The sequence below is a fragment of the Pithys albifrons genome, chromosome 10, assembly GCF_047495875.1.
Source record: "Pithys albifrons albifrons isolate INPA30051 chromosome 10, PitAlb_v1, whole genome shotgun sequence".
NCBI classification, from domain to species: domain Eukaryota; kingdom Metazoa; phylum Chordata; class Aves; order Passeriformes; family Thamnophilidae; genus Pithys; species Pithys albifrons.
Genome location: NC_092467.1, coordinates 34,032,086 through 34,057,983, shown reverse-complemented (window position 1 = coordinate 34,057,983; position 25,898 = coordinate 34,032,086). Strand labels below are relative to the sequence as shown.

At 49.1% G+C, this 25,898-nt stretch overlaps 1 protein-coding gene across 7 annotated transcripts; it reads left to right on the top strand.

Annotated features, from left to right (window-relative positions):
* The first annotated feature begins 1,302 nt into the window (after nt 1-1,302).
* ERICH3 (glutamate rich 3) lies at nt 1,303-24,171 on the top strand. 7 transcript variants are annotated; one of them, XM_071565190.1, is made up of 17 exons: nt 1,303-1,390; nt 5,214-5,307; nt 5,932-6,057; nt 6,656-6,727; nt 7,594-7,665; nt 8,376-8,504; nt 9,133-9,216; nt 9,690-9,839; nt 11,750-11,902; nt 12,508-12,688; nt 13,394-13,580; nt 15,952-16,247; nt 18,059-18,271; nt 19,234-19,695; nt 19,997-20,143; nt 20,966-23,127; nt 23,556-24,171. In XM_071565190.1, the coding sequence occupies exons 1-17, from the start codon at nt 1,371-1,373 to the stop codon at nt 23,625-23,627; spliced, it is 4,620 nt and encodes a 1,539-aa protein (XP_071421291.1). In that variant the 5' UTR covers nt 1,303-1,370; the 3' UTR covers nt 23,628-24,171. The 7 variants fall into 7 exon arrangements, with proteins under 7 accessions (XP_071421291.1, XP_071421290.1, XP_071421289.1 ...); XM_071565189.1 differs by having other exon boundaries at nt 11,684-11,902; nt 18,059-18,214; XM_071565188.1 differs by having other exon boundaries at nt 11,684-11,902.
* The last annotated feature ends 1,727 nt before the right edge of the window (nt 24,172-25,898 follow it).

Below are 25,898 nucleotides of genomic sequence, written 5' to 3'. Positions count from 1 at the left end.
TCACCTCTCCATTGTAATTGTCCCTGTGTCTGTTCCTGACTTCTTCTGTGCTGCAGGATAGTACAATAAGTTAATGAGACTTTAATTACAGGGTTGGAAAGATAAAATATCAAGACAATATTGATGTTCTTAATAGTTGCTCTCTTTACAGAAGGCAGATCAATATTGAGTGTGGGTGGATGATGCCACAGAAGGCCTGAGGGCAGGTGCATCATGGGGAAAGGTTGGCCCTCCTCTTCCACAGGGATGTCCACTTGGATCAGTTGCTCTGTGGCCCCTGGAAGCATCATCTGTGAGTTTGGCCTTCAACTGGGACTCTCAAGAACTGCAGGAAGAAGGGAAAAACAGGAGCAGGGAAGGGTTGTTCTAGCTCAGTTATTTCAGTAAATCAGGTGGCGATTGCCATGCACACTTTGGAGCTTCCTGTCATCTGTACTGAGAGATGGAAATCAAGATTTGTATCAGAAATACATCCTGTCACCTTCTGCTGCATTTTTAAGTTCGTGGGTCTGTGTTGTAGGAAAATGCCTTTGCCGTATCATTCTTTTCCAACCCCCCTTTTTTTTTCTTTTCATTTTTTTCTATTCCTTTCTCCATTTCTCCCTCTCCCCCTTTCCCCCTTTTCCCCTCCCCTGCCCTGGCATTGCCACAGCCCGGGTGTGCCACAGCCCCAGTGCTGCCCGAGGCCGGGACTGTCCCATGTCCCCTGGGGACACGTCTGGAGTGCTGTGTTTGTTCTGGGCTTCTCAGGACAAGACGAGGAGCTGCTGGAGAGGGTGAGGTGGAGGCCACAAAGATGATGGGAGTCTGGAGCATCTCTGAAGAGGCGAGACTGCGGGAGCTGGGCCTGGGAAGGCTGGGAAGGGATTTCATCAATCCGTATAAAAACCTCCCAGGCAGCTGCGAAGAGAACGGTGCCAGACTTTTCAGCGACAGGATGGGGAGGAGTAATGGCCATAAACCAAAACACAAGTTCCACCTCAATATGAGGAAGAGCTTTCAATGGAGGTGCCAGCGCACTGGAACAGCAGCCCAGGGAGGGTGTGGAGTCTACTTCTCTGGCGACCTTCCAAACCCACGTGGACACTGTTCCACCTGTTCCAGGGGACCCTGCCTGGGCAGGGGGGTCGGACTGGGTGATGTCCAGAGGTCACTTTCAATCCCAACAATGCTGGGATTCCGTGACGCCGCAGGGCAGCGGAGGCGGCGGGCGGAGCGCCGGATCCTTCGCTCCCTCCCTCCCCGGCTCTCTCCGTCCCTCCCTCCCTCCCTTCCCGGCTCTCTCCGTCCCTCCCTCCCTCCCTCCCCGGCTCTCTCCGTCTCCTGGCGACGCTTGGGACGCGGCGGTAGCTCCGGGACCCGCTGCCGCCATGAGCGTCCCGCAGCCGCGGTGAGTGGCGCGGGGGGCGCGGGGTACGGGGCCGTCCCGGTGCCAGGAGGGTCCCTGTGCCAGGAGGGTCCCGGTGCTCGGGCAGTGCCGGTGCCAGGGCGGTCCTGATGCCCGGGTGGTCCCGGTGCCCGAGCGGTCCCGGTGCCCGGGCGGTCCCTGTGCCCGAGCGGTGCCAGTGCCAGGAGGGTCCCCGTGCCCCGGCGGTTACAATGCTCGGTCGGTCCCGGTGCCCGGGTGGTGTCGGTGCCCGGGCGGTGCCGATGCCGCTGCCCGAGCGGCCCCCGCCGCGGCCGCAGTCGCTCTCGGTCTCTCAGCTCTGTGGTGATGGTGACCGGCCGGGGCCTCGCTCGGCTCTCCCCGCGGGCCGCGCTGAGGGCTGTGCCTGCCCCGCACACCCGCACGCCCCGCATGCCCCGCGGGCCCGGCCCGGCTCTGCCCTCGGGTAAGGCCGCCCTCGGCGCAGCGGGGCCGGGGCTGCGGAACCGGGGCTGCGGGTGAGCCCCTGCCGACCTGCAGGCCGTGAGCTCAGGGAATTCAGACTTCCCCGAGTGACATAAAGGACAAATCGTGAGAAACAGAGAATCTCTGCAGGTTTCCATGACAAAATTTGGCACATCCTGGTGTAGTGGGTGATGCTCTGAGTAAAGGAGCAATGGTAGGACTTGCTCATGGTCTCACAAGAGGTCAGCAGCAGCGGCTGTGCCTGGGGCCCCTCCGGCTGTGCCTGGGGCCCCTCCGGCTGTGCCTGGGGCCCCTCCGGCTGTGCCTGGGGGCATCGGGCTGTGCCTGGGGGCATCGGGCTGTGCCTGGGGCCCCTCCGGCTGTGCCTGGGGCCTGTCCGGCTGTGCCTGGGGCCCGTCCGGCTGTGCCTGGGGCCCGTCCGGCTGTGCCTGGGGCCCGTCCGGCTGTGCCTGGGGCCCGTCCGGCTGTGCTCGGACCCGTCCGGCTGTGCTTGGGACCCGTCCGGCTGTGCCTGGGACCCGTCCGGCTGTGCCTGGGGCCCGTCCGGCTGTGCTTGGGCCCGTCTGGCTGTGCCTGGGGCCCGTCTGGCTGTGCCTGGGGCCCATCCGGCTGTGCTTGGACCCGTCCGGCTGAGCTTGGACCCGTCCGGCTGTGCTTGGACCCGTCCGGCTGTGCTTGGTCCTGTCCGGCTGTGCCTGGGGCCCGTCCGGCTGTGCTTGGACCCGTCCGGCTGTGCCTGGGGCCCGTCCGGCTGTGCCTGGGGCCCGTCCGGCTGTGCTTGGAGCCGTCCGGCTGTGCTTGGACCCGTCCGGCTGTGCCTGGGGCCCGTCCGGCTGTGACAACACAGAGGCCACAGCCCCTTTGGGATTCTGCCAAGCAATGACACACCTGGGTGCTCTTTCAGATCATTTATTTTGTGATCACTGGTTTAATTGCACTGTGAAATATTAACCGTGAAGATTTGATTTGCAAAACACTTAGGATGCCTGCTTTGGCTTTGGCTTTGGCTTTGGCTTTTGTCTTCTTACCCTTCCAGCCAAGTGACAGTGGTCTTACAGATCATCATGATATGCAGCACTGGCTGTGAGCATAGTGCTTGGGGTGAGCTGCCAGCTGAGAACAAAGGTGCTGTTAATATTGTCAATGATCACAGCATCACAGAATTCTAAATCATTGTAAATACAAAATGAGTGACCTGACAGTGACATGTTGTCACTGGCTGTAATGCCAGAGAAACAAACGTGACCCTTGTCTTAAGAAGAGCTTCAGGCCTACTCCTAGAAAGTACAGATCAGTCAGTCTGTGTTCTGTGCCAGGAAAATTGTTTGCAATTCTAATAAAACCCCGGAATTTTTGGAGAGAAGAATGACCTGGATAAATGGGCAGAGAAAAAGGAGTCTCAGGAGTCCCCAGGAAAGGGATGTGTTAGTTGTGACACACAGGCTGGATAGAGATGACTAAGGCTGGTGCTTTCACCTTGCTATGTGTTTTTCTAACATAGATTTTGTCAATTCTGCACTTCTGCCTGTTGGAGAGGTTTCAGAGGTGATGTTTTTGTGTTGTACTTAAGTGTTGGAATCTGGGACTAAACTGCCCAGACAAGAACTTCCATTCCCATTTTGTTGATGCCACATGCAGAGCAGAGCCCAGGGGGAGCAGGGAGCAGAGTGTGCTTTGCTGGAGTGTCCCTGCCGTTCCCAGGCACTGGCCGTGCTGGTGTCTGTGGCTGCAGAGGGTTCCGGGGCTGGCCCGAGGGCTCCTCTGGGCAGCAGCCAAACCCCAGGGGGCCCTCTGGCATTCCTTCCAGTGCTTTAATGGGCTTTGGTTCAGGCCCAACACATTTCCTTATTTCCTCCAAGGCCCCTTTTGAAGTCTGAATTTGATTCAGCATTTTCAAGGGTCAGGTTATTTGTAATTTAAATAACAAAATACCTGTACTGAGATGTCTGTGCAACAGAAGGTGCCACATCACTGTGCTTAGGTGGGAGGTGCATTTTAACTAGTTATGTGGTCCAGGAAATCTTAGATGCAAGGAAGTAATGAAAAGGAATTAGAAGGTTCTCCTCTGCCTAGACATGCAGTTACTGGTAGTTAGCACTGTTGGTGGAATCTGGTGGTTTCAAATGCAAACTCTGGATTAAAAAGGTAGCACAGAGCAGTTGCTAGAGTACCAGTGCTGAATCAGCAGGCATAACAGGGTAAGCTACATTGCTTCTTTGTTTAAAGTTTAATTTATTGTTGGCAGCTTACCTGTGAGGTTATTGTGAAACCCACACAAAATTCTTGTAAATGCATGATCTCCTTTTTTAAAAGAAATTGTTCTTTCTTTTCTTGAGTATGTTTTTGTGTGTGGCAGCTCAGCCCGGCAATAGACATTTGACTGAATTATCCAACTGAAAGGGATATAATAGATGTGTAGAGGCATTTAAATCTACAGCCAAAGAGAACAAAAGAGATAGTTCTCATGTTGTGTAACTAAAGCATATCCTGCCCACAGAGCCCAAAGGTCTGGCTGAATGTATTATGCAAGATGTACCTGAGTGTGTAGATTGTACAAATGTGAATGGTTTTAGAGTATTACAAACTGCAGCCTGTTTTCACTCACTTCATTATTTGTCCTGTTTTACAGAGGAGGAAGTAAGATACAGTTGTGCTAAGAACTGTTTAAAAACATATCTGCTGATTATGGATGCTTCAGTTTTTGTGTTCAACTCTCACATCTAAGGTTCAGTTTTTGGAAGCTCTGATTTTTGGTAGCTTGATGATTGGGGTGAGGCCCTGGCACAGGTGCCCAGAGCAGCTGTGGCTGCCCCATCCCTGGGAGTGTCCAAGGCCGGGTTGGATGGGGCTTGGGGCACCCTGGGGCAGTGGGAGGTGTCCCTGCCAGCAGAGGGCCCCGGGCAGAGTGACTGGGGAGCTGGGTCTGTGCAGCTGGAATCCAGCTCAGACACTGAGTGGCACTGCCATGCCCAAGGTCAGGGTGTGTCAGACACTGAGTGGCACTGCCATGCCCAAGGTCAGGGTGTGTCAGACACTGAGTGGCACTGCCATGCCCAAGGTCAGGGTGTGTCACCCCGGGGGCTGCTGTGGGGGCTGGTGGTGGTGGAGCCTGTTGGGGCTGGGCTGTCAGTGGTTCCACACTGAGCTGCTCTGCCTTACGTACAACTCACTTGTTTCTGATACAGATTTGTGGAGACCAAAAGATGTTGGTTTTACATAATGTAATGGACATTTATCTGACCAAACGGGGTGTGACTCACCAAGGTAGCATTTTGTGCAGCAAATTATTGGGTAGTTCTGTTGAACTGTAATAATTTGTCAGTCAAGGGGATTATAAACACCTGTATTGATTTTGTTGCAGATTTCTTGCAACCTACAACAGCCTTACGGACAAACACCTGGTTGGATATTTCAGCAATGCCAGGATAAGGCGGCATCTTCAGAAATCAGGACTGGTGAGATGGAAAATTTTCTCTCAGTGCAGCATTCAATTCAGAATGTTTTTATGCTTTTGTTCTGTATTTATTTTTGCTCATTGGAGTTTCCCTCTGCCAAGTCTTTCAGTTTGCAAAAATACATCATCATATTGATTCACTCAGAGTTTTTACACAGAAATGGAAACATCTTTGACTTAACTGGTTGTTTAAATAGCTTCAGTGTTATTTCTCAAAAATATTTAATGGAAAACTGAAGGATTTGCTAAAGATGAATGTGCTGAACATTTTATAAAACACTGATGCACTCCTAGGTGAGACTGTTTCGCACAGGCAGAGGCAGCTCTTAGCAGCAGAAAGGTAAGTTGTTTAATTCCCTCCACCCCCTAGGGCAGTGGCCCATGAGGAATGAGGTGGAGCCCTTGGCTGTTATAACTGTGGCTGCTGCTCCCTCCGTTTTGCAGGGGGGGCTGTGGGGTCAAAGACAGACAGGCCTGTGCTGGAAGGTGAGTTCCAGCACCATGGCAGGGGCAGAGGTAGTAGCTAAGCAGGAGGAGAAAGTGTCTTCCTGGGAAACGACACTGGTTCAAAACATGCTTTATTCCATCTTCTGCTTTTCAGTAACATTATGTTTGTGTATGACAGATCTCAAGGAGTGGAAGAATAATACCTGAGAAAGAATATCGTCTCAATGCCATGAGGAAGGACCACCAGAGATACGTCCAGGAGTGCCTGGCTCGTGCCATATTTCATAAAGTCCTTGACATGGAGGTTTGCCCTTACTGTGGGTGTGTGGGCCTTCTCAGGTGCTTCCTTGCTGACAGCCAGCTTGTACTGGACTGTTTTCCATATGTGCCCTCGTGCTCCCCTGGAAGACTCTCATTCTGCTGGGAAGAAGGACAGTCTCTGTGTTTGACATTCCCCACAGAATTCCCTGCACAAGCTGCTCACTGTCAAACCCTGCTGTCACGAGAGCAGGCTCCCTCACTGCTCTTCAGCAGCCCTCACACTATGGAATGATATTCACAGGGCTATTTTGCTTAAAAAAAACATAATAAAAACAAAAGTGTTTGAACATGTTTATATTTATCATCTGAGTACAAAATTTGGGCACATTTCTGTGGTGTATTGGGGTGGAGTTGGTCCCTACAACTTTACCAACTTTACCAGGGCGCAGTTGTTCCCTTGGCTGTGTGATTATACACAGGTGAAATGTAAATGGCTTCTCTCCATAGTAGTTTTATTACAGGGCTCATGAGCCAGCCCAGGGAGAAGACATGGGACAAACAGGACAGAAACGAGTGTTCTTCCCTTTGCTGGCGTTTGATAATGGCCATTAATGGGATTTCTCTTCCTTTTACATTGGTAGCGTCATCATCAGCTGGAAATAAAACAGACACTTGAATATTCCACAAAGAAGGAGAAGGTGCAGAAAGTCAAGGTAAGGCTTGAGCATTGCTGGGTGCTGATGGCACCTGGCAGCTGTGCCCAGGGTTGAGTAACAGCCACAGCCTGGCCAGAGTTTCATTGAGCCAAATGCTCTGTCTCTGATGTTTATGAAAAAGTACAAGAAACACTCAAGTAAAGGGCGATCCTGCCCCAGGTTACATCTCCTTCTTCCTCTGTCTAAAAGTGCAGGAACTTCCATTCATGCACCTAATTGCTTCTGAATCTAGTTACTCTTCTGGTTCTGCAGTGTTCTTCATGGGGAGATTTAATAATGGGTTGTATGAGATGGTACCTCCTTGCTTTTCTGCACAGTAATTAATATATCTACTGTCTGATATCTCCATTGGATACTCCATTGTTCTTGGTAGGAAAAAGTTAATAACTGTTCTCTTTTTCCAAAAGATCTGTAGTTTTACATAACTTCTTCATATTCCTTCTCAGTTTTCCAAGCTGAAGACCCTCAGTCTGGATCTTTCTGAGTTGAGCTTCTCATTACTGTTGCAATTTTTTTCACCTTTTCTAGTTCAACTATTTCTGTTTTGAAATGGGCAACCAAAGCAAGATGAATAATTCAAGATACATTCTCCTCCCAGTAATTCTAGACCCTCTGTGCTTTTGACTGCTGCTGAGCACTGAGCTCGGGTGTTCAGTCATTTGCCTCCCCACAGGATTTGGGCAGAACTGGCATGTGAGTAATGAAAAGAGGTTTCAGGAGCCTTCACTTTGCTTGATTCTGTAGCTAGAGTCATGGAAATCCCACAGAAGTCAATGTTCTCCCCATGAAGTCATTTGGATTCGCATGGGAGAAGTTTTTCTCTTTTTGGTAGAAACTTGATCTGCCTTTTTTTTCTGTATTAGGAGCCAGAATGCTTTGAAAAGAGTGCCATGAGAAGCTGGCTGCTTCTTAGAGCATCTGGGAAACAATGTCAGGTCTGTTAAGTTGTAAATAATACATCTAATAAGGAGCTCCTCAGGCAAAGAAAGGAGGAGATTTTCCTAAAAGACACTGGTTACTATGGGAGTTGCAGAGGTGTTGTGGTAGAAAGTCACCCTGTGGAAGCAGCAATTCCAGCACCCTATTGACGGATCCTGCACTTGGATAATTTTGGAATGTAACCTAGAACTGCTTCCTTCAGTGAGATGCCTGCAGATACCTGATCTGTATGTGCTCTGCTGGGCTGGGCTGCAGGGGCCTGGCTGGAGCCAGTGGTGTCATTTCAGTCTTGCCTCACACAACCAGTGAATTTGTCTGGGTTGCTTGTCTGGAAGAAAAGGAGGAAGGCTGATGGCTGAGCGAGGGAGGCTGAGCCACAGAGCTATCTGTTTCCAGTGGGGCAGTTACCCCAGTGGGGTATTGATGAGGAGGGAAGGTGGAGATGGGACACAGTCAGAGCAGGGAAGAGGCAGATGCACACAAATTTAAAAAGAAAGAGACCTGCAGGAAAATGAATCAGAGCTGGGGACAAGTATTTTCACTTGTCTTTTCACATTCTCCCATGATTTCCTTTCCTTCCTTAACCAGGTGTTCCATCAGGTGTGCTGATCATCACTGCTGTCCAGTGAAAGAGAGACGTAATGAGGCTCAGACATCACTACTAGAGTATTTAGTGCCCCAGAGACATAAATTTGTGTATTTTCAGGTGGAACAATTCAGAAGATCAGTGGAAGATGCCATCCCCATGCATTCTCCACATCCACCACTCGGTCCAAGGAACCGTAGTGGGCTCCATCCTTTAGTGGCTGGAGAAAGAGCAGGTCGCTCACAATGGGTGAGTGTCACCAGCTTCTCCATGGGCTATCATGGAAATGTGGACAGCTGGAAATGTGCACATGGACCTGTGACATCTGTGCTTATACAGAGCACTGACTATCCAGATGAGGGCCCCATCCTTTATCACTTGAGGTGATTTCCTGTTTGCAGGGTTGTGTCATTAAAAAGGAATCTCCAGAAGCCAGTGTTGCAGGAATGGCACATCAGAACAGAAAAAACCCAAACAAAACTTTTGCTCTCTGATAAATCTGCTTCAATCTTTCCCTTTTAGCTGCCTCATGAGATAAGTTGGTATCAGTGCATTGAGCATCATCACTGAATACTAGAGAGGTAGAAAGGGTTACACATGTTGTAAAGTCCTGAAAGCAGTGGAGGTCTTTCAGAGTTGAAGGGATGAAGTCAAACTGGAGCTCATTTCAGAGAGCTGTGCTCTGGAGCTCTGGCTTTCTCTCTGTTAACAGCAAAGAAGGAATGTTACTATACTCTGAAAAATATGATGATACTAAAGCCTAAGGTCAAAGGTCAGTTATATAGTTCGGTTTTAACTGGTTCTCTGTATCAATAATGATAATTGGTGCAGATTGAAGAGAGACTTTCAAGTCCTGAATGACCTTTTCCCCATACAGAGGGTACCTGGACTTGAAGCTGATTATGGTGGTCGACATCCTGCTCATCAGCGTCGACCCAAGGAGCCTGCACCCTCTAAAGTGGTGAGTTACCTCAGTTAAACTGTGTTGTGAGGCTGGAACATTTTAACTTGGTATTCTGAAGGATATACAAGGACCAGATGAAATAAAAAGGTCAGAAAAAAGCTGAGTGTTGAACAAAAATAGGCATTTTTTGTGCACTCTCTCAGTGTCCATGTGCTGAAGTCCCCAGCACACTGCTTCAGTTCCTGTGACTTCATTGTGTTTGTTTCAAGGTTGCACGGTGAAGAACAGTAGCAAGCCCTGTATTTCTGGCCAAGAGTTGTTTTGGACGCTGCAGTTTTGGATGGTTAGTTAGAGGTGCCTAAAGGGGTCTGGCTCTTTGGAGGCAGCCTAGAAAATGTCATGTCCTGGAGGTACCTGGAATCAGTCATTGCTTCCAGATATCTTCATCAGTGCTATTTTTTTCCCTTTATGGTGCTGCTCTGCACTGGAAGTTATCCTGAGAGTCTGTTGCTGTTTTTTCCCTTCTGCAGAGTTCCTGGCATCCAAATACAGCTCCGGGGAATGTGCAGCTGCCGCTTCACCTCCGGCCCCTTCGTGGCCAGGCTGCAGCAGGGGCTGTGCCAAAGGCTGCCCGACAGAAGGGCCACACACTGGAGTGGGATCAGCAGTTTGCCCAGGGGGTGAGGCTGCATTTCATTCTGAAAGTAATAGCATTTTACTGGCAGTTTTATAATACTGCTTTAATACTGTAGTTCCAGAACTGTGTGCTGCAGGGAACATGCCTTTGCAATGGCATCAGCTTTTATTTGAACTCTCCTTTTGCACTTTCCCTTAATTTTCAAGACATTGTCTTACTGGTCTAATACCCAGTTCTTGATCACAGTGAGGAAAAATACTGTGACTTATCTGTTACAGTACAAAATCTTTCAGTATACAAACTTTTCTCTCTCTATGTAAATTTTCTGTTACGAAAAGAGGGAGGCAAACCTCTGCTTAAGATCAGTAACTCTGGAATATTTTCACTTACAAGTCTTTTAAGTTTTCATCTTCATCTACAGCTGAAGGTAGCAAAAAACTCCTTCCTTTAACCATTCCTCCTACTAAGTCACGCCAGTGGGTTCAGAGAATGAGAGTCAAACATGATCTTGATGTGTTCACTGTTACTTTCAAGTGATATTTGGACTTGTCTTCTGTTCTAGAAAAACATAATGTAGTTGGCTTTGTGATACAAGTTCCGTGGGGTGGGAAGATTTTGGAGTGGGACTGTGACCTGCTATCACTGACTGGCAGTCACTGTATGAGTAGGTCCCTTCTGCTCTGCAGTTGCTTTATGTTGGGATGATCATAATTCTTTCTGCAAGAATTTGCTAGTACTATTTATGTTTACTCAAATTATGGGTGATTTAATGGTTTCTTTAATGCTCACACCTGACAAAACAGCTAAATCAGGTGATGCAAGAGCATGAAGCATTTACAGAACTTGCTCTTTAAGACTTCTGTTTGCATTTCATTCTGAAGGAGGACTAAACCTCCACTCAGATGGAGAAGCAGCATTTTGAACCCCATTTTGTAAAATAGATGCCAAGTGTTGTTCCTATGGGACTGTGTTAGGTTGAGCTGGCAAAATGCCAACTGCCCAACACTGACAGTCAGAGCCTCCCCCCAAGGGAAAAGGAGGAGGGAAAAAACCTGAAAAAACCCCCAAAACCTGAAATGGTAAGCTTCTTATTTTTATACAGAAGAGAGACAATTAAAAACAGAATATGATATAACACATATATATACAAATGTGGAAAAATACAACAACTTTACCCAAATAATACAGATTCCAACCACCCAGACCCACAAAAACACCCAACAGACTCCCCCAAAGGAAAACTGGTAAAAGGGGAGAAAAAAATGACAAAAAAAATGTTTACTTCCCGAACCAAAGAGCTGGGAAGTGATGGCAAGGCCTAACACTTCCAGCACAGTGATAGAAGGTTTGCTCAGCACCCAGCCATGAAGGGGACTGGCTAAATCCCTCCTTCACATGTTTTTATACTTGCTGTGACATCAGAATATGGTATGGAACACCACTGGCCAGTAGAAGTAAGCTGTCAGCTGATAACTGGAGGCCTACTCTAAAATCAAAGCCTAAGTTTAGGCCTAGCTAAGCCCATAGCAGGGACAGCTCTGGTGCTCTGGGATGTGTTTCCAGCTGTGAGAGCAGCTGCTGCAGGGCTGTGCAGGGTTCTGTCTGAGATCAGAGCTCTGCAGGGCTGCAGGCAGGGCCTGGTTTGCAGTCTTGTCTGTATCTCTGAGGGGCACATTTTCAATCAATCTGCATGTTGCCTTGCAAGTTAAAAGAAAGGATTTTAGCACAGAAATGTTTTAATTAACATATTGCAGGCCCCAAGTTAAGGAGCTGTTCCAGAAGGAATTGTGCTACTAAATGTACCAAGCAGTCAGACCATGGCCAGTTCCATGTGCCCAGGAGCTGGTTCTGCAAAACCTATGTCAACTGGTTAAAATATTTTTGCAGGGGGAGAGGAGTGAGTTAAGGCTTCTGAATTCAGTGGAGTATGTGACTGGTGTATCCCCATACCAGCTGCCCGTGGTCAGCCCTCGCGTGGTGCCAGTGCCACCGCCCCGCCTGCACAGAGGGGACAGGGCTGTCCCTGCAGGGAGGAGTGGGGGGCACTCAGCGAGGCGGCTTCGTCCCACCACTGCATCGAATGACACAGGACAACTTCTGACAAAGGTAAGTTATCTCTGTCTGTGTTCAGGTGTATTGCCTTCCTCACTGGTGTGTTTACCTAATGCTGAAAAGTGTGCATGTCTAGTTTGCATAAAGAAAATTTACAGCTATTAAAATAGATAACTGCTGTGCATGCCTCTGTAAACTAAAACATTTGGTATTTTTCACTAACTGGGGAGAGAAAAGATGCTGAACAAAAATGCATAGAACCTTCCACTTCAGTCAGTCCTATCATGCCTCTGACCATAGCTGGCACCAGAGCTCCAGGGATTTGTGAAATGCCTCAAGTGTATGAACACTGCATTGACTACACTCTGTCTCCAGCGTTTTGACTCCCGTAGATAGAATTGCAGGAACCCCAGACTGGGAGGGATCATATGGCTTATTAAACATGGTCCCTGCAATTCGGGGCTATTCACTGAAATAGGTTTTCAGTTTGAAATATTTCCCTGCCCCTCTGCATGTTACAAACACTTCTCAATTTAAGCAGCTCAGTGCCTGTTCCAAAAGCTTGGAAGCTTCAAGTGTGTGCTGCATGGGTGTGAGCTTTTTGTTCCTCCCTGTTGGAGCTGGAAGCTGAAGGCATTTCTGTGTGTTTCCTGTTGCAGAATTCTGGAGGGTTCCCCAAGTCCCCGTTATGCAGCAACACTGTTGTCACCATGGTCTACCTAGGAAAGAATGTGCATTTGTCTCATGATAATGGTGATTACAGGGATGAAATCAAAGTCTATCAGCAGCACTGTGGAGGAGAAAACCTTTGTGTCTACAAAGGCAAGCTGCTGGAAGGAGGTAAGGATGGAGTCAAAGAGTTCATATTGATTCTGGCAACATTTTTTTTTGCTAAAACTTTGCTGTGACAACAAAAATATTTTAGCTGAACTCAGTCAAGATACCTGCATCCAAGGATTTTTATACTGTCTGCCTCCACTCTAAATCTGGATCTACTGTTCCATGATTGCAAATGATGGTAGAAGGATTTTAGGGAACTGATTTAACAATACTTCAGCTTAGATTAATTTTCTGTAGAGATGTATGGTTAATAGAGTAGCTGTAGCAGTAAACTTTCCTTAAATAGGATTTATCTGAGTTGCTACAGTACATCAGCACCTGCTGCTTATTATTCCAGAGTAAAAAGTACATAGTGGGAGCCCACTTCTTATCTCTTTTATATGAGAGCAATTTCATCACACCAGTAAAAGGTGAATTGTTTTCTGGGAAATCAGGTAAATGAAATGGCCGGGAGGCTCTGGTCTCTCCTCTGCTGTAGCAGTGAGTGGCCAGACTGACAGGGTGTTCCCTTGTTTGTCCTACCTGTGCCCATCTGGGGCCCGGGGGCTGGCAGGAGCCCGGGCTGTGTGTGTGGAGGGCAATGACCCCAGAGCCTGGCCACAGGAGGCTGGGTGATGTGCTGATGCAGGTGAGATACGGCAATAACCCCAGGCTGACAGGGAAGTGTAATGTTTTCCTTTGAACCCTTTCTTTCTGTTATGGCAGAGACCTTCCAGTTCACCTCCAGGAGGCACCACGGTTTCCCGTTCAGCCTCACCTTTTTTCTCAACGGGATGCAAGTCGAGAGGCTCAGTTGCTGCTGTGAGTACAAACATCAGAGGCGTTCCAGGCTCCAGGGCAGACACAGATACTTCAGGTTTCTCAGTGTGGAGGGAGCATCTCCTTGCTACAGGTATGGCTACAGTATGGCTACTCTGCTCACAAGGACTTGGTTTTCAGAGAGTTTCTCACTTTGTTCCTGTTTCTGGCTCCCCACAGCTCTGTGGAACCTGCTCTGTTTCTCAGCGCCCCTTGTACTGTGCAGCATTGAGGTTACCTGTCAGGGTGTCACCTCCAAAGGTGCCACCACAGCTGGTTTCCTGTGCCTCCCTGTGTTGTGTGCATGGCATGGACAGTGTTGGTGCTGGCTGTGTTGGGCTGTTGGAGGTGGCTGAGCATGGGGCAGTGGCTGTGGGGTGGGGTTCATGTGCCACCCACATGTCTCTGGCCCAAGTGGCAGTGAAGCAAATATCAAGCTGTGATTTTCCAAGGCTTTTTTGTGTGTAATTTATTTTCAAACAGCTCTGCCTCTGAGATGGGATTCTGCTGTGACATCCCTGGCTGCACAATAAGGCAGCACTGGATGCTGGCCATGGTTCAGAAACCAAATCTGTGCAGAAGGGTCTTGAGTTAGGGTAAAAGTCAGTGCTGTGACCAACAGCTGTGGTTCTGCCAAGAAGCTTTAATTATCATAAACCCTTTCTTTTCTGTGATTGTTAATTCAGGACAGACAAGTAAACTTCTGGACATGTGGATAATTAAAAAACTTTTGCATCTTTTAATAAATAATTTTTAAAAGAGCACCATACAGTTGGAACAAGAGACTCTCCCCAGACCTGTACAAAGTTCCTTCAGATAAGAACTGAATTCTAAGAAAAAAATGTTACTTTATTGTACCATATTTTTTTTATTCCAGTCTAACAATGGATGTGATTTATGTAAATGTATTATCTAGCATGTTCAAAGAGGTGAAAAGCATCTGAATTCAGAATGGATATGGTGGCTATAGAGTTTAGGAAATGCCCAAATCTCAGCTTTGTGTGATTTCTAGAAAGATTTTAAGTGAATTTTCTGAATTTAATATAGTCTTCAAAAGTTGATTAATTCCTTCCTGAATCACCTGCCCATTCTGTCCCACTTTCCCTCTTATTCTTAGTAATATCTCTATTTTCCTACCCCTTGTCAGTCCAGCTGACCTTCTCTGGTGCCTTAAAACCCATCTCTGTTGAGCTGATTTTCTTCATAAATGGCAACTACTTTCACATCTCTTCAGGTCAAGTGCAGTTCTGTCTGTTTCATGCACTGACACATATTGAATACTTACTCTGGTTCCCAACAGAAGTCCCAGTTGATTTTCCTGAGTGGGTCAGGGCTTTGGCTCACGATGATTTGCTGCAGTGATTTCTGTACCATGCTCTGAGCCTTGCTCTGAGAGTTTTCTGCTGTCCAAGATCTAGCATTTCTGTACTGTAGAAGTGCTTCAATATCTCAAAGGTTGCTGAAGAAAACACAAGGAACAAAGCATTAAGAGGTAGGACTCTTCCGAAATGATCATGTTTATTTTTTATGCCCACAAAATGAAAAGATTTCTGGCCTGAATGACTGTGGGATATTTTACAGTAGTTTGGAGACAGTTGGAATGTGAGGGGAATTGCAATCAAACCTTAAGGGGGGAGAAGAAATTTTAAGACATAGTTGTCGGAGAAGAAAAGATGTTTTTCTTGAGAGTTTAGGATTAGCTAAAGTTCCAGTTTCAGTTTCACCCTCTGCTTGCAGATTTGACCCCACGTACTACCCACAGCACTGTGTCCTGGCCCTCGTGGGGGGTGTTGGGTGGGATAAATGGCTCTTGGTGCCAGTTAATGTTCCATCAGGATTAGGAACTCTGGTCTCTTGTCTGGGCCTCCCAACCACGTGGCACTCCATTTTATGCAAGAGGAGCAGTCTCAACAACTCATTCAAAATGCTTTGTTTTCCAGCAGTTTGTTTTAGATAGGAAAACAGAACAGAAACTGAAAATTATTCAATTTCAATCTCCCTCTTCCCCCACAGTTATTAGACCCAGTAGACAAATTCAGAACCCCCCTGCCTTATGCACAAACCCTGGGTTACCACTTTACCGGGTGTTCCAGCAGGATCTGGATCTAACACATCTGGCTTGGAGCTTGTCTGCCTTTCTCAGAGGTTCTGTCTTCACAGTCAATGCTTGGTACAGATTCAAGTGCAGTATGACTTATAATAATAATGGGTTTAATTTGTTTGTATGTCAGTTGTCACCTATAAGTGCAGACAGAGTTAACTCTCCCTCAAGGAAGAACTATATCTGTGTCAGGGGAGCTCTCTGGCGTTTCAAGGTGCTTCTCCATATGAGTTGCTGTAATACTGCAGAGGCAGATGGTTACTTGGTTTCACTGCTGATAACGAGCTGAACTCACTGTGTCTGATGCTCTCCATTGTCCACAGGAAATAAAATGTGGTATTTCCCAATCTGTGTTATTTTATAGATGCATTATTGCAATGGGCCTGGACAAGAAGCTACCCCCTCCCAAGAGGAAGATCGAGTACCGTGTGGACAAGCATGTGGGTTCCTGGGAATATGCCATGCACAGTGAGCCAAGTAACAGCAGTGTTGAGCAGAAATCAGTGAAAAATTCAGTGTTAGTCATTGTACCGGGTCATGAAGCAAGTGTGGAAACCCTTGAAGAAAAACTGGAGACTGGAGAGGAGTACAGAGAAGAAGAAATGACAAACCAGTCTAGTAATGAGAGTGAAGATAGTCAGGAAGATATCAGTAAAAATGGTACAGTATTCCCAAACATGCACAGGGGATGAGAAATGAGAAAGACGGGAGGACAATTCTGGAGAAGGAATGGGATTGTAGGCCTCTGACTTTGCCTGAGGCTTGAGAAATGTGATGTGTCTGGGCAATAGAATTAGGGGGGCTCCTTTCAGCCAAGCAACAGGATGAGATGGTTTGCAAGAGCCAAGAAAGTGAGTAAGGAAGGACAGTGAGGCCCTGGCACAGGTTGCCCAGAGAAGCTGTGGCTGCCCCATCCCTGGCAGGGGGGCTTGGGGCAACCTGATCTAGTGAAAGATGTTCTTCTCTTCTGAGTAAGAGGTGTCAAGCCTCTGCCTTCACTCACTCCTTTATCATAGTCTTCTTCAGAGGCAGTCACATTAGAAAGGGATTTTAATTCCTGCTTCCTATTTCTACTTTTGCTTTCATAGTTCTGCAGTGTGACTGCTCAGCTGCCAGATGTGTGTTTGGGATTAATCAGGCCTTTTTCCTCCTGCCCTCCTGACAGTTACCTAAGGAGGCTTCACTGCCAACACTAGAATTGGAATATCAATTGATTTTTAATACAGAAAATAAATCTCCTTATTCCCTTAGTTGACATTGTCTGGGTAATTGTTTATTTGCCTAATTGGTTCTGCATCAGGAACTCTTCATTTCTGCCCTTGGCATTCTGTCACTTCAGTACATTAAAAGCCCTGATGGAAAGAAAGGAGGTGAGGCCTGATGGCCACGAGGGACAGCTGTGTGGCAGCAGTGACAGTCCCCTGCATGGGGCAGGTTTGTTCCCTCGCTGCCATGGGCACAGGGAGCCCCTGACAGCAGTGGAATGACTGGAGTTTGGGTGGGAATCACTGCCATCTCTTGTGCTGGTGCCTGGGATGTGCATAGTGCAGCCTTGGTGAGGAAGTGTTGCAGCCTCTAATTCAGGTGGGTCTGAGTGACCACCTCACAGGTTTCGTTTTCACCTTAAAAGGACATGTTTCCAGCCTCAACCAGTTGGAGTCAGACCACGGCACCTGGGGCGGGGTCACTTGAGGTCATATATACCTGTGTTTTTGAATAAACTGGGGATTTGCTTGACATCACATTGGTGTGTGCAGTCTCTGCTAGGCATGGTTGCAACAGGGAAGGGCAGAGTTCTTCAATGCATCCTTATCTACAGATCCAAGCAAAGTTATTTATCAGATGTCACAGCTTGTCGGGCGAGTGCCTGGCTGAAATCCAGACATGTGGATGTAACAGTGGTAATTCTGTGGAAGTTTCATTTATTCTGGGATCTCCCCTGGGCCTGAAGGAGCACTTTAGAGCAGTTTACAACAGAGTGCCTCTGCAGCACCCTTTGGCTGGGCTTAATTGAATTCATTGAGTTTGTAAGACACTTCTTTGCTCTTTAGCCATGTCAATCCATCCTCTGGCTTTCTTGATTGCTTGTAATTTTTTTCATCAAAACCAGTTTTTCTCCTGTAGTAAGACACTCTTTCATTTAATTTCTGAGTTTGCCCAGCTCTTAATTTTTTTGTCCTTTCCATGGCTATTATTTTGTTTGGTTTTGTTTTAATGTATTAATCATACTTGGTGCATCAATCACGAGTTTTTCTGCAGTGTTGCTACTCTGTGAAGACCATGATGCTTTTTTATGATCATGTGCTGTTACAATTTCTATCTGTGGTCTTAGATTCTCTCATGGCAAAGAGAAGACTGAGCAAATATAATGGCAAAAGGAGATTAATGAAGTTAACCTCTGTCTGCTTAAAAAGAACTTTTTTAGTTGTGAGTTCTGTTTCCTGTCTCATTGTACAATTCTTCTATTTTAGAGTATGATGAAGATTTTGAAGCAGATGAAGAAGTTAATGAAGAGGGACAGGCTGCTGATCAAACAAATGGAATGTCAGAGTCATCCTTGGATGATAAAAAACATAATTTAGACTATGGAAAGGAGAGTGGAATAAAGGCCCTGCACATATCTGGCAGTAAGAAAGATGAAAGTGATAGATATTCTGACAGGGACTCTGAGAATAATCAGCAAGGTTAGTTTTGTTCATAATGAGGGTTAGAGAAGCTGACCTGATGCATGTTTTACAGTGTGTGTGTCCAGTGGGAATGGTGGGTCTGCACAGAGAAGCCCATGCCATTCCTACTGACAAGATAAAAGACAGCTGGTTTTTTATTATTCGTTTTACACCTGCCACTGAACTGCAGGCAGCCCCTGACAGTGGGAGGGTGGGCTTTTGCTGAGCTCTTTAGGTGCTGCAATGCAGATGGACCCAGGCAGCAGGTTGGCAGGGTAGCCCCATGTCAGCAGGACTCACACCTAAGAAGCTGTGACCCTTTTCACCTTCTGAGGGGTCCCAGGAAACCTGGCAGGCCATCCTGGGTTTTAGGAGTGCTGTCTTTAATGGCCCTGAGTATGACCCTAATGTATCTGGCTGTGCCAGTGATTCAGAAATCATTACATTGTCTGAGGGCAAAGGTCTAGAGAGGAACTCCCTTGGATTTTTCCATGGTAGAGGAGTGGTATCCTGAGGGGGAATCTTTAAACTGTGGCTGTGAGGTTTCTTGGTACAACAGTTTGACCAGAATGGTTTACCTATGGTTTTGGAGATCTTTCTAATACTCAGTGAGTTAACAGGAATGCACTGAAGGATTGTTGCTATGGTTGAAGTCTTTTATCAAGCAGAGCTCAGGCTGCTGTGCTAAAGCCTTTCTGAGTAATTACTTAAAGGTGCTTTTGGAGGTATATTTCTGTGTGATTGATGATCTGGTTAATTTCCACTATCAGAAACTCACCCCAAAAATGTTAAATGGATTTAATCATTGATACATCTGGGCAATGTTCTTATAGTTACACTTACTAGAATTTTGTCATGATATCCTCAGATGGTGCAATTCAGACATTGCTATTGGATGAAATTCTGTCCTTTGTGAGTGCCCAGTGAATGCAAATGTTTAGTGACAAATACTGAACCAAAGTGCTGTTTGCTGTTTCCAGAGAGGAAACCTGCGGACTCTTTCTCATCCTTCAGCACTCAGTGCAGCACTGAGGGTGACTCTCATTCTGAAATGATGACAGACAGTGGTAAAGAGGAGTGTGATACCAAAAGAGTATCTGCTAACACAGCACATGCACAGTATGGAAATCGGAATAGGGAGAAAAAACTGCTCAGAATGGAGGAAAATTGGAAGACTTCTGCACTGAAAAAGAAAGGACTAGATGAAGCAAGAGAGGCAAAGCCAGAAGATCTAACAGCAAGGGAAGATAATGGATTTTTTAATGGAAATATAATGGCAATGCAGCATCAAAGTCCTGAAGTTAATGGGGAACTTAAACAGGCTGGGTCAGGAGAAAGTAACACGAATGATGAGGAGGAACATCTTCCGGTGCCTTGGGAAAGCAGGATATTGAATGGGGAGAATGGCAACAAAGAGTGTCCTCAGAGTGAGGAAGGAAGTGGTGAGTACATCCCTTTGCATAGCTCTGAGTGCCTGGTGCACGTCCCTCTGTGCTCAGTCATGGTGCAGCACACGATGTTGCTGCACTGTTTGCTGCTGAAACACTGTGCTGCTGTGAGCCCAGAAACCACTCAGAACACACCCTTGGCTTGGTGTTTTTCTGCTACTGTTTCCAGTGTAAGGCTTTGTCTAAACATAAATTTAAAACTATTTTAAACCAAGCTGAGATGGCTGGATGGCTTCTAATCCCCTCTTTCTCCTTAATGGTTTCCCTTTCTTGCTTCCCGTTTTCTTTGAGGTAGTTTTTGAAGATTGCAAACCAGTCCAGCAGGAAATGGCAAAGGTAACTGGAAATTATCATCCTGTGAATTCTGACCCTGAACCTGGTGATTGCCATGCCAGTGAGGAAACAGAGAACACAGCAAACACAGAGCATGATGCCAGTGGAGGTGAGGTTGACTGACAGTCAGAGACAAGGATTAGATCTTACTCATCTGAAGTCTTTTTACAGAAGTGTTTGCCCTTTCCTTTGGCTATTAAACCCTCCTTGTGCTTTTTTCTTTCCTAACTTGTATGAAGTTCAGTGATGACTAGTTGATTTCTGTAGTCACGTATAATTAATGCTTTTTTGGCAGTTAAATGGTTCTAGTCAAAGAACCCAGGCCATGAAAAACTGGTTGTGATTCAGGAAAATAGCCAGGGAAAGCATAAACATACTGAGGTTCCCTGTGCTTCCAGGTAGAGTGGGGCCTCTTCAGGAATCATTTTAGTTCCCAGGGGCAGGAATCAAACCTGTGTTATTCCCCAGTGTAATTAAAGAATCCACAGGAAGCAATTACTCATTTAATATGAACAGCTGAGTGTTCTTCCTCGTGTGTGTGCATATTCTACAAGAGCAATTTACCACCTATTTCTGACTTCCTGAGTGTCACTGTCAAGCTTACAGGTGTTTCATACCCACACCTGATCTCCCTTTGGGCAGGAAGGGAGGGAGGCACAGCAGGCAGGGCGGGCAGGACTGGCAAAGGGGAAAGCTGGCCTCGCATTAACTTGTTTTCTTAAATTCGTTGTGCCAGTTGCCAGGACAGCAGCACTAAAGATGCAATCAGAACCCAGGGGTGTGATGAGAAGAAGCAGAACAAGTTTTCTACCGGTCCCCATGCTGTTATCCCTCATTGCTGGGCAGAGATGGCATCTTTGACACTAAGCCTGTAAAACATGTAACACTGACACTGTGCTGAGTAAAGCCAATGTTGATTATTCCCTAATAGCACCAGATGGAAGTTTCTCGGCAGAAGGAAGGAGAAGCCATGATGTGCAGGAGGCAGCAGGAAAAGAAGTGCGAGAAGGGCAGGTGGTCGGGCAGAGCCAAGCCCCGGAGCAGGACAGCGCTGCCACGGGAGGAGGTGCGGGCAGCGAAGAGCCCGGAGAAGCGGCACGGGCGAGAGATTTGCTGTTGCAGGCAGGCACGGGGGCTGAACTGGAGGAATCCACACCGGAGGAAGGCACGGTGGCAGAGGAACATCTGAAAGGAGAGGGGACACGGGACAGAGTGGAGTCGAGCACAGAGGTGTCACCTGGGGGACAGGAGGGGCTGGTGGAGGAGACAGAGAACAAGGTAGCCCTGGGAGAGCCGGCACTGGTGGAAGAGGGGTCAGCTGGGGCACTGTCGTGCCCAGAGGCAGACAGGGCTGTGTCCGAGGGGCAGGAGGGAGCCGTGAGGGGCACAGAGGAGGAGGAGGCTGCGGAGAAAGGCCCCGAGGGAGCGGCAGGGCTGCAGGCAGAGGGCGAGTTGGGTGAGGCAGTGTCGGAGACAGGCGAGTCCCTGCGGGCGGGAGGGTCTGCAGGGAAGGGCGCTGGGGTGGATGCCGTGGCAGAGGGAGAGAAGGCTGTGGAAGATGCCGACCTGGCAGGAGAAGGGATTGTCGGGGTTGTTGGCCCTGACAGAGAAGTGGCTGTAGAGGAAGACAGTTCTGAATGGGAGGAGGCTGTGGGGAAGGCTGGGGCTCTCCTGGAAGCATTAGGGGATATCGAAACGGGAGAAGCAGTGCCTGGAGTAGAAGGGTTTGTAAAGCCAAATGAGTTTTCCCAGTTGAAGGAATCAGGGGAAGAGCAGATAGAGATTGGGAAAGCTGCCGCAGGAACAGCAGGGGCTGAACGTGGCCAGGTATGGACGGTGGGAGGGAATGCTCTCTGGAGAGCGGAGGACATGGTGGAAGTGCCAGGGGAGCCTGGCAAGGGTCCTGTGCAGGAAGGAGTGACCGGGTTAGGGGCAGTGGGGGCTACTGGGGAGGATCCCGTCAATGAAGGGTCGTATCAGGTGGAGGAGACCCCGGCAGTGCAGGAGGAGGATGGCGCGGCAGAAACACTTTGGAGTGGAAATTCGTCCGTGGGCAGCAAAGCAGAGTCACAGAGAGCGGTGGAAGGAGAAGCCAACGGAGGGGCGGCGGGAGGGTCTGCAGAGGCGGCCGCACAGGGGGCAGGAGGTGGAGAGGAGGCCGCAGATGGAGCGGCAGGTCCCAGGGAGGCGGCAGCGGGGATGGAGGGGGGGCTGAGGTGCGGAGAACAGAGAGGAAAGGGGAGCCCCTCCGGGGAGGGGGAAGTAGGCGAGGCGGCGGCCCCGGCGCTGGGCACGGGCCGGGCAGGGGAGCCGGGGCTGGGCACGGGCCGAGCAGGGGAGCCGGGGCTGGGCACGGGCCGAGCAGGGGAGCCGGGGCTGGGCACGGGCCGAGCAGGGGAGCCGGGGCTGGTGGCCATCGCCGTGCGGGGCGGCCCGGAGGGGCGAGGGGCTCTGGCCCAAGAACCGGGCGGGGCGGCCACAGGGGCAGTGGCACAGGAGAGGATGACAGTGGCAGTTCTGGGGGCACAGGGCGGGACAGGAACGGCAGCGGCAGAGGAGGTGGCAGCCGAAGGAAGGGGGGCAACCCCGGAGCCTGGGAGGAACAGGATAGGAGTGGCCGATGGAGCTGTGGTCGGTGGGCGAGGGCTGAGCCAGGAGGCAGCGCTGCGGGGCGAGGAGAGGGGGCCGGAGCCGGCACGGGCCGAGGCAGAGCGGGAGTGGGGCACAGTGTCCCCACGGCACGGAGGAGCCGTGTCCCTTGGGGAGCAACCCACTGCAGAAAACACCCCTGCCCGTGGGCATGGGGGAGCGGAGCCGAGCGGGACAGCGGCTGCAGGGGGCGAGGGGCTGTCCCCGGGCACCCCGACACAGCGGGCAGGCAAGGACGGGCGGCAGGAGGGGACGGAGCAGACGGCAGTGAAAGCAGAGAGAGAACAGTCGGGCCCTCGTGAAAACACGACAGAGAGCGAGGTAGTGGGTGTCTCGGCGAGCGCAGGGAGCGCTGCTGGGGCCGGGCAGCAGGGCAAGGACGGTCCCCTCGGAGGGAGCCCGGGAGCCGCCGACGTGGGCGAGGAGAGCCACAGTCCCTGTCAGGTGAGTCCTGCGAGGTCTGTCACTCCCACAGGCTTGAACCCTGGCAGAGGCAGAGGATGCACCGCTGGCCCATTCCTTATCCGTTGCTTCAGTGTCTGCTCTGGTAGCTGGGACAACGGATGATAAATCCTTTTGGGTGGTGGCTGGCTGCGTTGTTTCCTGTTCCCAAAATTCCGTGCAAATCCCTTTGCTGTGGCACTAATTTTCGCAGCCCCTCCGCCCTCTCTCCCCTCCGGCCGTGCCGAGCAGCTGCCCCCACCCAGCCTGCCGTAGCTCTGTGGCACTGGGTGTGCCCTGGCAGCACTACATCAGCATCAGCACTCGGGTTTGCTGGTGCATTGGCCTCTGCTTGTAGGAGATGTCACAGCAGTTTATCAGTAGCTCCAAGTTCACAACATTTTCTGTATCATTTGCTCATTGTTCTTTAGGACAGTGCAAACTCAGACCCAGTCATCGTATCTGCAGAACAGCCCCAGGATGAGGAAGAAACTCTGCTCTGAGCTTTTTCAACAGCTCCCCAGTACTGTGTCCTGCAGCGTTCACACAACTAGCTGTGAGTTTGTGCCAGCTGGGATATCACTCCTCTGTTTACTCCGTGAAAGCCACAGCCACCTGTCACATTTCACCATAGCAGCTCCTCAGTGTGCAGCAGACAACTGAAACAGGCCTGTGTTTGCCAGCCAAGGAAAGAGCACTCCTTCAGAATGATGAAGACAGCAATCACAAGGATTGTTCCACAGCTGTCATGCTTGCTTTTCCCAAAAAACAGAGGAACTGGCTGAACTTCCCCTCCTCCCCCATGCATCACTTGCTCCTGCAGGCAGGCAGGAAGCTGAAGGGAGATGTGCTGTGTGTGTTTGTACAGGTTGCCCATATCTGAGTGTATCTGTCATTTTTGGGGTGTCTTTGCTTTTCTGAGCTGCAGCCTCTTGTCAGTTGGGTTGTGTCCTCACTGCTGTGACATGGGGCACTTGTGCATGTCACTGGGCTGATTCTGTTAAGAGCATCCACAGGTGTTCAGCAGAGGTGTGGAGTGGCAGGATCGGGGGGCGGGGGGGAGGAAGCCTCACATGGGGTGGGAGGGGACCCCTCCTGCATTCACAGTTCCCTGTGTGCTGGAGGTCATGGGGGCTTCCCTCTCAGGGATCCATCCATGCTTGCTGCTGGCCACACTTCAGGGCATTCTTGACACTTTGAAGTGTTGAAAGATGTTAGAACAATTCTAAGAAGTATTTGTAAATTAATGAAGCCTGGTCTTTTGCTTTTTCTGGTCTCAGTCAGGAGTGACTCCCTGGGCGGAGGCTGCAGCAGGGTAGCCAATGTAGAGCTGTCTCAGCCTGGCAGTGGCTGCCCTTCTGTGCTGCCTGAGGCTCCTCTCAGCTCTGCTGCACCACCACGGGCCCTCTGAGACCCTCCTGAGCTGGGCACCTGGGGCTGGGTATGCAGCAGCCTCTAGGCACTGCACAGTGGGTGCAGGAGACTCGGCCCCACACAGTGGGGACTGCAACTGCATTTTTAAGTAGGGAAATGAGGTTGAAATGAGCAGGATTTTGAGTGGATTGGTGCTGTGAGTCACTTCAGATCAATATGCATGAGTGGAAACTCCAGTGTGACCAAGTGGTTGCTGTGTGTTCCCTCATGTACTAGAGGCAGTTGCATTTGTACCTTCAGTCTGTGCACGTTTGTGCTAAGGACCTTCTCAGGGGATTGTGGTTTTTGTGTGCATACCCAGACCTGCATGTTCACTTGGGTCTATTAAACACCTGTAACAGTCTGTGCAGCTCCTTCAATTTTTGCAAATGGTTTAATTGGAGGAATAACCCCTGCCAGTGCAGCAGGGCCTGGGCTGTGGTGTGTGTCTCTGTTTGCCAAAGGACTGACTGATGCTGGGCTGAGTGTTTGTGCTGCTAAAGCTGCCTTGGGCAGGTACCCATACAAAGCTCATGCAGGGCTGTTGGCACAGCTGCACCTGAGTGTTTGGACACATGAGTGGCAATTCAAGGGTTACAGATGAAAAAAGACAGATGGGGATGTAGGGATTTGCCTTAGCCAGAATTCCCTGGGAGCCCCTCCAGGGCTGTGGGAGACCCAGGGGATCAGAGAAGGCCCTGGTGAACAGGGCAGTGTGATTGTAAGGAACTGCAAAGCTGACAGTTCATTATTTAACATTCTTGAAATATTTACAAATGGCTCTTGTGCATGTGGTTCTAACAACTGGGGGAAGGAATCCTGTGGTTAGGAACATGGATGTGGACTTTCAAAACATTAGTGTCCCTGGCATCTGAGCAGGCAGAAATTTGGCAATAAGCAAAACCATGGAAATGGACAATTGTGTAGGTTTGGAAGTGTTTCCCTTGGTGCTTTCTGCTCTCCTATCAGTGCTAATTAGAAATCAACTTCACAGTGCAATGTAGATGGCACTTAGAAAAAAACAGGATGTGCAGCATTAAAAAAAAAGACTAATTAATAAAGTGAGCATATGTTAGGAAAGAAAACTATCCAACAGTGTTGCCACTGGCAAAACTCATTCTTGGCTCATCAGGAAGGCTTTTGGAACTCCCTGAACTGCCAGCTGTCCTCAGCTGTCTGTCACTGGCTGCTGATGGTTGTGCCTCAGATGTGTCTCGCACAGCTGGAACCTGGTGATATCCCAGAGGCTGAAGAGATGCATTTCACCAGTTCAAACACATGCTCGCTGTGCAATGTGGACACAGTGTGGGAAGGTTTTGAAGTCCAGCTCCTGGAACTGGGCACCAAGCCCTGGCATGTGG